The sequence below is a fragment of the Populus euphratica genome, unplaced genomic scaffold (genome assembly GCF_000495115.2).
Source record: "Populus euphratica unplaced genomic scaffold, PopEup_1.0 scaffold13.1, whole genome shotgun sequence".
NCBI classification, from domain to species: Eukaryota; Viridiplantae; Streptophyta; class Magnoliopsida; order Malpighiales; family Salicaceae; genus Populus; species Populus euphratica.
In genome coordinates, this window is record NW_011499872.1 from 854,918 (window position 1) to 865,126 (window position 10,209).

At 34.2% G+C, this 10,209-nt stretch overlaps 1 protein-coding gene and 1 pseudogene across 2 annotated transcripts; one reads left to right on the forward strand and one right to left on the reverse strand.

Annotated features, from left to right (window-relative positions):
• Positions 1-665: 665 nt before the first annotated feature.
• On the forward strand, positions 666-2,950 carry LOC105127533 (uncharacterized). Of its 2 annotated transcripts, none has more exons than XM_011028875.1 (2): positions 666-964; positions 1,373-2,950. In XM_011028875.1, exon 2 carries the CDS (start codon positions 1,549-1,551, stop codon positions 2,497-2,499), a length of 951 nt encoding a protein of 316 aa, XP_011027177.1. In that variant the 5' UTR covers positions 666-964; positions 1,373-1,548; the 3' UTR covers positions 2,500-2,950. The 2 variants fall into 2 exon arrangements, with proteins under 2 accessions (XP_011027177.1, XP_011027178.1); XM_011028876.1 differs by lacking the exon at positions 666-964 and adding an exon at positions 973-1,259.
• Positions 2,951-5,906: 2,956 nt separating this feature from the next.
• Positions 5,907-8,986, reverse strand: LOC105127672 (geranylgeranyl transferase type-1 subunit beta-like; annotated as a pseudogene).
• Between the last annotated feature and the right edge of the window lie 1,223 nt (positions 8,987-10,209).

The window sequence follows — 10,209 nt, forward strand, 5'->3', positions numbered from 1 at the left end:
GTTATTTTTTTTCAAGAGTCGTGTACGGCTACTCATTTGTTAATTTGAGTAGCATACATGCTGTGCTTGTCAAAGCAAATTACTTCCAATTGATGAATTAGAATTTAGCCAGATTCAAGGCATGAGATATCATACCGAGTCATTTGCGACCCGGACATAGGCATACAGATTTTTGAGCTTCCAGACCCACAAATCCTTTGCTTGAAGCAATGCAGAGGCCGAGGCAGGGAAGCCCGTTATCAAGGGATAAAAAATCATGAAAGTCATTTTACAATAAATTAATTCTTGTCAATCCATATATTATCCATGCCATATATGTCCAAAAAAAAGATGATTAAGGACTTGAAATACTTCTCAAGCAATCTGGGCTTTACTTATAATAGGTCCATTAGGTATCCCACCCTTTCCCAGATAGATTTCACAGATCCCATGTGGTGAACACCTACAAGAAAGTAAAATGGTCCAGCTGGATACCCCAATTCTATAACATAATGATGGTGATCACAGCTTCGACAGTAATACGAACCGTCAATCAAGCTCCATGCGAGAGAGGAAGTCTTTTTATGAGTTGTTGGGCCAATATAATCAGAGGACCTCTTTATCGAAAAGCTCACATCTTGAAGCAACTCATGTATCACTGACACTTCCAAACCATATATCAATGTCTCAAATCAATGTTATGCCAGTGAAAGCTCCTATTATGAGTTTCATGTGTTGCTTGCTATTCTAATACTGGAAATTAAGAAAAAAAATCACAGAAGAAACAAAGCTGCCAGAATTTTGTTAAAGTTTCGACACAAGATTTTGTCCTAATTGCCACGAATAGTAGTTTATTCAACAGCGAGGGTAGTTCTGTAAATAAGAGAACTAGATGAAATGCCCATCAATGACATATCACTTTCCTTTTATTTGTGATCCCATGTGAGCATCCCTCGAAGAATGTGACCTGTCAAGCCATAAACTAGTGTGTAGTATTGCCGACCACTTTTGTGCCTCGTCCATTGATGTGTTTTTATTAGCTAGATTCTGTAGTTTCTGTGTGGATTTTGACAACTAAATGTGGTATGTTATGGTCTTGATTAATGCTGTTTGCTAATGTACAACTGTTCCAGTGACCTTGTGGGCTTTGTTAAATATGTAATTATCCGCAAATGTGTGGTTTAGTTCATTGGTTTGTCGTAAAAAAGTGTTTTATAATCATGCTTCATGATTTGTGGATGTGATTTTCAGAGAAGAGCTTTTTGGTCTGGTTTTAGCAGGTGGGTTTTTTTTTTTTTTTAGGTTTTGACAGATAAAGTTGGTATACTTATTAAAGCATTTGCTAAAGAGCAGCAGTGAGTTTGATGTGCTGTTGGCCTTGGCTTGTGTTCAGTGCAGATTGGGACTGCTCATTGTCTCTCAGTAAGCTTTTGCTTATCTTGGTTTCTCTCCTTTCACTAGTACTACAAGTGATTCTCAAGTTATTTATGGTAACGTCTGTTGGTTCTTAGCTCTTTAATATATATTACTTGGATGTTTTAAGCAGTTTTCATGTGATTTGGAGACAAGATGAAATCTTTGAGTAGTGTAGGGCTTGGTTTGAGTATAGTTTTTGGTTGCCTTTTGTTGGCTCTTGTTGCTGAGCTCTACTATTTGTTATGGTGGAAGAGAAGGCTTGCTAACAAAGAGATAGGAGATGATTACAGCAGCCCGGCAAGAGAGCTTTTTTTTATGTTCTGTTTAAGAAAGCCGTCTACTTTAAGGAACAATCAAGAACTATGTTCTTCAGTGAGAATCACAGATACACTTGTGCATCATGATCAAGAATCTCAGCTCAATATTAGTACAAGCAAAGATTTGTTGCTCAGGCCCTTCAGTGATGATAATGTGGAGACAGAGCTCATGAGGCTGCATAGTCTCTCAGGTCCACCAAGATTTCTTTTTACAATTGTTGAAGAAACAAAGGAGGATTTAGAGTCTGAAGATGGCAGGTCTAGAGTTGATAACAAGAGCGCAAAAGGATCAGGAAGTAGAAGCTTGAGTGATTTGCTTCTTACTGTGGAGACTCCATATCTAACCCCTCTTGCTTCTCCACCATTTTTCACGCCTCCTCTTACTCCTAGCTATAACCAGATTGGATTCAACCATCTCTTTGAATCATCAAAAGATGCAGAGTTCAACAAGATAAGGTCATCACCTCCTCCAAAATTCAAGTTCTTACAGGATGCGGAGGAGAAACTATATGCAAGGAGATTGATGCAAGAAGCTGAGGAGATGGTCCCAAAGAAAGATTTTTTTGCTCAAGATTACAACAAAAGACCTCCTAGTTCAAATTTTCTAAAAGACGAGGATGATGGGCCTTTTATCACCATCATTGTTGACAGGAACAAAGAAAGAGAGTTTAATGAACAAAATCACCAGCTAGCACACCACCCTTCAAGCAGTTCACAGGTACTTCCTCTTGTTGCTTCGCCTTCAACATCAAAACCAGCAGCAAAGAAAAGTTCCTTCTTTCATTAGAGCTTCGAGATCAAGTTAAACGAGATAGTCTTTTTTCCCCCCCAAGTATTTCTACTATTAATCAACATTAGTCTTCTTTTTAAGGCTTTTTTATTTTCATTTTCCATCTTGTTTGGGAATGGTGTTAAAAGGTTAATCTTGCTAAATCCCTTTGAAATGCATGCCAAGAATTTTCAAGGCGAGGGAGACAACATTCTCTGCAGTATAATGTTGAAAGTTGGAAGAGTGCCAGTGGGGGTCTTGTGGGGTAATTTGTTGCATTCACTCTTCATGTCTCCCTGAGCTGTCTGGTACCAGTAATCATTCTGATGAGTAATGGTACCACTGATGTTTTTGTCCAAAAGGCACTGTGAAAAAGAATTCTTTCAAGACCAAAGTGCTTTTCCAGCCCCATGCTCTGTTTCCCTTCTCTCCGTGCTCACGGCAAATACATAAACTAACATTATTGCCATGTCCTAATCCTGTATTCTTTTGTTGAATGGTAATTCTGTATACCCCACCAACCTCAGCATAATTTAGACCGCAGATTAACATCCGACAATCAAAACAAATGGCAGTTTTGATTGGTCAGGGAGTCTAAGATAGATGTCTAGACAGGGAAGAGGATGACCATTCCACAAAGTGACAAAATTGGAAAGAAAAAAAAATACTTTGATTGTGAGATGCATCGTGGGCTTTTTCGTAAACTGCGAATAGGTAATTATATAGCCCGTGAAAACGTCTCGTGGGGTTAGGCCGAAAGGTAGCCATCCCGGCTCGGAGAATCATTATAGGCTTTGCCTTTATCTATTAAATGCTACGATAAGAGATATGTGGCAGAATCATATGAGGTTTCAGGTACGATTTCGTAACATACATACAAACAAGATTATTCGCTTTTGCTTTGATGAAGGTAGGATCGATTTTTTTAATGTAAAAAAATTATCCTAACATGTATTTTAATAAAAAAATTAATTATAAATTCAAAAAATATAATACATATTAAATAAATGATATTTTTTAAAATATTAATATAAGAACATGCTGAATAAAAAATTTTAAAATATTAAAATTATAATGTATTAAATTAACTTATTCTAATATATCAACTCTATAATATGAGGTATTGATAACCATATAAAAAAATAAAAATAAATTATAAAGGTTAATTTTTAATTAATTCAATGTTAAAATATGATATTTAAAGAAAAAAATTAAATTAAAAAAATTACCTAAATTAACTTGGGTTAATAATCCAAATTGATAACCCAAGTTACGAGATAATAAAAATAAATTATAAATATCAATTATTAATCACCGCAATGTTTAAATATAAAATTGTGAAAAAAAAATCAAATTAAAAAAGAATAAAAAAATTATTTAAGTCAACTTAAATTAATATCGATCATGATAATCCATGAAAAGCAAATAAAAAAAATCATAAAACTTAATTTTCAATCAATTCAATGTTAAGACTAATATCGATCATGATAATCCATGAAAAACAAATAAAAAAATCATAAAACTTGATTTTCAATCAATTCAATGTTAAAAAATAAATAAAAAATCAATTAAAAATAGATATAAAATAATCTAAATTGACTTAAACTAACTTATTAAACTCTTGACATGAATTATGAGATTGAAATAAATTTATAAAATAACAAATAATAAAATTTACAAACCTCAGAATAACTTCATTAGATACAATGTTAATTATTTGAATTGAGATAGAAAAATAAATTTATTAAAATAAAATAATTCTATAAAAAATAAATTAGAAAAATAAAATTCAGTTCACAAACAACTTAACATTGAAAGAAGTTGAAAAAAAATAAAATAAAAATTGAATTATTGGAGGGTGAAATTGAAAAAATATATATATTCAAATAAACAATAAAAAAATAAACAAAGAGAACTTGCTAAATTTACTTCCTAGTCATGATATTAAAATATAAAGATGATATTAAAATAACTTTATAAAAAAAATAGAAAAAAAAAATATACATTCACTTAAAAAAAGATAAAATAAAACATAGTTAACTCAATTTAAGTGATATTAAAATAACTTTATAGAAAAAAAATAGAAAAAAAAATATATACATTCACTTAAAAAAAAATAAAATAAAACATAGTTAACTCAATTTAATCTATCAAATTATAACTTAAATTATAAGATTAGAATAACTTTAAAAAAATTAAAATAACGAAACTTCTAAATAATTCAATATTAAATAAAATGAAACTTCTAAATAATTCAATATTAAATAAAAAAATTAAAAAAATAATAATTTTAAAAAATAATTTAAAATAAAACAATTAAGTTAACATGTCTAAGACAGAGTAACTTGAAGTCGTGACTTTTTGGCTCGGAGGAGGTGACTGTCCGTTACAAGTTCAATGGCAACATACAAAGACACTGCACCGAGGCAAATGAATCAAGCTTTTAGCATAATTGGCACGAGCTTAACCTGTGTAAGCAGCGAGCTATTGCACCAAATCCCGTTTGGAAAACCAAATAGCTCAGCATTAAAGTAACCATAGTTTCAGTCTGATCCAACATCAAACCAAATCTACGATGATCAGAACATAATAAATTCAACCAGCATTTTTTCCTTATTAAAAGCCAAAAACCAGTTAAGCCGCATCAATGGCTCAAATGTCTCACCAGACAGCATTTTGTCAGCTGTATTCCCTAATTTTATAGTCTTCTTGGTGGATTAACTTTTCATGTATGGTGAAATCTCAGAAACCGAGATACAATCCTTCAATGAAGCAATCCCGGGAGAAACCAACATCACCTAAGCTTTCAGTTAGATAGCATTTTGCAGAAACAATGTGCACTAGGAAAGCTAACCATCCAACACAGTTCACCTGTACATGTAATTCGACTTAACAAGCATCTGTTTTGCACCTCGCCTCCCACAGGAAAGTGGTAACAAAAAACTATCATTACCGATTAAAAGTTCCGAGCAGTTTCACATGCAGCCGGCCATAACGAAAGACAACCATGTTGTGGGCCAATCTCTGACATGGCAAGAATCTGCCCTTATTATAGAAAGTTCCAGCAATTAGAGTCTATGCTTAGGCTGACACACTCGAGAAAAAAAATTGTTATAAAACATGATGAACGGACGATCAGGTGCCTCAAATCTATAGACAAATGGCAATACACACTTAACGAAGAAAAAACACCTCTTTTTACTTGAATAAATAACTATTTATTGCCACGCATCTCCAATCTGATATGGGCGAACAAATTCAGATAACGTTGCAAACACATGAGAAAAAGACTGTCAAATTCCCAAGGCAGCAAAACCTGTAATTCCCAGCTCAACGGACAGTGCATTGTGCCCAGGTTCTTCCGAAAGGCTGAATGCAGTGTATCATGAATTTACTGAAATCACCATAATTGTCCAGGAACAATATAAGCCAGAGAACATTAGAAACCAAAAATAATACATCGCCTAAAGGAAGATATACGAAATCTGTCAAGGGACCACTGAGATGTCATTCACATGGCACATGCAATTCACATATATGAACACGAGTGATAGCCACTGTTGACATCTTATGGGTGGCACCATACTTTTTACCTCTGTTTTGTCTTTGAATTTTTTTTTTTGTCAGAAATACATTCGTTTCCCCTGGGAGTTTTCAGGGATTAACAGATATATTCTCCATTCTGTTTCAACACCAGTCATGCAGTTTCCATTTTTTGGTGTATTAGGGGAAGACCCACAATCAAACATATGCTGAGGGCATGTGAATAACAGCCCTTGGGAGAGAACTTCATATCAACTGTATCATATATCGACAACAGGCAAGTTGACCAAGTGGAAAGACAAGCATCAGTGCGTCAGATTGACAGGTGAGCAAAAATCTGCACAAAGCTTTCCCAACAATCAACTTGGATCCTCAAGAGAACCTCAAAACTGCCCCAACCTTGAACAAGCATGTTGCCCTTGTCAAAGCACAGATAAAAAGCCTCTTGCGACGCGAACTTCTGGAGGGTGTTCTTACACATACCAATATGCATAGCATGTGTCACTAGGCTTGTTAGCTCTCCCTTGGAATCCACCCTCAGCTGCTTGCCTCTGAAGCAGTGGAGAGGGTGTCAGAAATTACAACTGCAGGATATGGAAGACCCTAAAGTAACAAAGTTAGATTGAAAATTGAAATGTCAGAGGGAGCAAACGGAAGTTATGATTTCACAAGCATTTGGTCATTTGTAAGTTTCTCTAGTCCTTAATAACAATCGTGTCTGTCCACTATTCACTTGTTTAAATTCTAAAAGCTACACCTTCAGGATCTAGTGTTAATCATTTTAAATGATTCCGGAGATCAGATGAAGAAAGTAAACCTGTAAGCACCACACAAACGAATGCCAATGATAGACGATGTTGCACTTTTTGACTGGACATCATCTTCAATAATCCCATCAGATGAAGAGAAGAGCAACTGCACAGTAAGTTCCACCACCTGTCCACCAAGACAAATATCATTGGTAAATAGCATTGAAAGAAATAAGCTAACAAGGTCATATAAAATGAAGCTCGTTTATAAATATTTTTCAGTGACATTATACAGAAAAAATTGACAATAAAACAATATGATAACTGTCAAATGGCACTGGAAAGTGAAAATCAGATGTTGGATGAAAAAATAGAGATGAAAGGAAAGAAAGGCACTATCGGTTAAAACATGGTTTTGGGTATACAGATGAAACTAACAGTATTGGTAAAGTTGCAAAATAACAATAATCCCTTTAGATTTAAAACTTTTGACGGAATCTACCAACTATATACAGAATGTTCTGCAACTCACCATGAGATTCTGAACCAGGAATCATCCCAAAGCCACCATCATATGACTGAAAAGAGCAGCATAATTGTAAGTAAACATGAAATATATCACAGGAATTACCAACTGATTGCAAAATGCATTGCAGAAAGATGGATAAAAGGAGAAGTTCACTAGGAACAAATATACCTAGCATCTTAAGATGTACTCCTTGGTTTTCTCCCTACCCATGCTACTCCAGTCCTCCAACATATACAGATGGCCGCTGGTACATCAAATAGCTATAGTAATATCACATCACTTTAGGCAGCTTCATGAACATCCCAAAGTTTTTGTTCTTACATGCACAGTATATGAATCGAAGATCTGTCTCTGCACCGATATGGATAGGCAGAAAACTGCAAGATTACAAAGGAATAAAAAGAAGGGTTAAAACATTACTTCAATGCCATAAAAAAAATACTTTTTTTTCTGGGTGATCTCCACAAAGTGAAGTTACATGTGTAAAGATGAGGTGGATAAAGAAAGGGAAGGCGGAGCTAAGCCGAGAGGTTAATCAAGTTCTTGTCCGCATTATTAGAGGGAAGAGGTGGATCAAATGGATAATTCTTGAGCAAAGATTCACATAATATAAGCACAATCCACCCAGATCAGAAAGAGTTAAATTAGAAGGCAACATTATTGCAGAAAATATAGCAAGTTTGTTTTTTCAGAAAGAGTTGAGGATTCAAGTTAAATAACCCTAATACATACCTCCCATCAGGTTTCTGAAGGTTCCTTATTGACATGGATATCAATTTGGAGTCGATATTTAACAAATTGGAGCCAACAGTCTTCAGTATGGATAGTGCGCAATAAGTGCTTGCCAAATGGCTGTGATTGAGAATTAAAATCTATAGGCAAACCATACAGCATAAGTTATATCTAGGAACAAAGTATATATACACACGGATTACATAAGTTTTCTTGCAGAAAAATGATGAAATGCTTAATGCAATCACTTTTTAAAAAAAAAAATGTAGGACAGTTCAACTCTATTATATCCATACCCCGTTATTATTAGAACGGAATTCAGAAGAATGGGAACGAGGGAACCCATAAAACTGTCCTGTAAAAACCCAACAGTTCATTATAATTAAATACTATGGTGATCATAGTAATCCAATCTAATAAAAGTCTAACAACATTTCTTAGCAATCAAGTTCATACCATTTTTCAATTCAGCTTTATCTCCAGAATTAGCATGCAAAGATAAAACCCAAGCAGCAACCGCATCCTTGTCAACCTATAACACAACAAAACATGCACCATTTGTTAAATCAATGTAAAACACCAAGCCAGTCATTAATTTTATCAAAATTCTAAATCTAAATGACGGACAATGAAAAATATATTTGTGCTTGCAATAAAATCCAATCCAAAAACAATCCAAACTATCTTCCAACTTGTAAATGCATTGCATGTTTTGAAAAAATAACTAGTACACATCATAAGAGCTCACGCGATCAAGGGAACCGAGGATGTCGAGGCCGTATATAACGAAGTAGGCAAGAGAGAGATAGTTGGTGTCCTATGTTTGGTAATGGTAAGATAGCATGTGGAAAATCATCACTAAGTAAGCCACGTGGCGGTCCCTGTCAAATGTTAGCGAGGAAAATGACGTTGATTGACGTTGATGTTGCTGCTGCTGCTGCTGTGGACGTAGTCAAGGTGAAGGTGATCGACCAGTACGGAGATCTTGGATTGGTACCATTACCAAGTACCAGCACTTTTTGAGTTGATGAAGTCCTGCTGTCTCGATTTTTTCTTAAAACGTTTACGATGATTTGTGCGGGCTAGTATGGGCCTTATCTCAACGCAGCCCAGGCTAGAATATGAGACTTCGTTTGTGTAACAATTGTCTTAAAAGGTTCTACTGTCTCAATTTTATCTTCTGGTTTTTGAATTGGAGAGAAGAAACAAACTCATCTACAATGACAAGGAGAAGAAAAATGGTTGGCTAGCATTGATTGCAGCCGCTAAAAATATTTATCACATTATTAAAAGTTTTATTTGATGAAAGGAGTTCTCCTGTTGTATTCTTTGGCCCTTATTTTGTTTGAAATGTAAGATATATGTTCGAGAGATCTTATTAATTCAGGTTGTTTTTTTTTAAAAACCTATTTATGAATTATTTGATGCTATAAATGAGTTTATTTGAGTTTATATTTTTTTATATTTTTCAATAAATAGCAAAAAAATTAATTATTGAATCCGAGAATTATCTTCCTTGATTTTTCAGCTACCAATATGGCAACTGAATTTCCAAAAAAAAAATGATAGGTGATTAGTACTTAAAAGTGTATTTTTATTAAGGTTTTATATCATCATTTTGCACTTGAAGTATCAATAACTCCTTAACTAAAACATGTTTTATAATAATATATATAATAATATAAGATACCTTTAATTTGTGGTAAATATTTATTTTTAATGCAGGCCTATCACATAAATGAAAGAATTGATTGATGAATTTAAGAACTGAAATTGAAAGGACAAAGAAATGATTAAACTTAGAAAAGAGATGTTGGTGCAATCTAAACCGGAACACTGTTTGGTAATTGGGTCATATCTGGAGCTATAGATCTCAGATTTAGGTCTACTTTATATGGATGGAAAGGTAAGACATAGGCCTACAATTTTCATATGGAGCCCAAGATCTAAAAATGTCATTTTCAAGTCCAAATTGTAGCAACAACAAAGAAGTCTGAATCTGTCCTTCAACCCAAGCACTGTTCGATATTTTGGCCACTTTTTTACACAAGAAAGCTGAGACAATTGCCCACAACTTTCATGTTTGCAACTGGCTCCAATTTTGACGTTATCAATGACGTTTTGGGCAGACAAGAGAAGATAAGGATTGTCACCAAGTCAAAAGTTGATCACCCA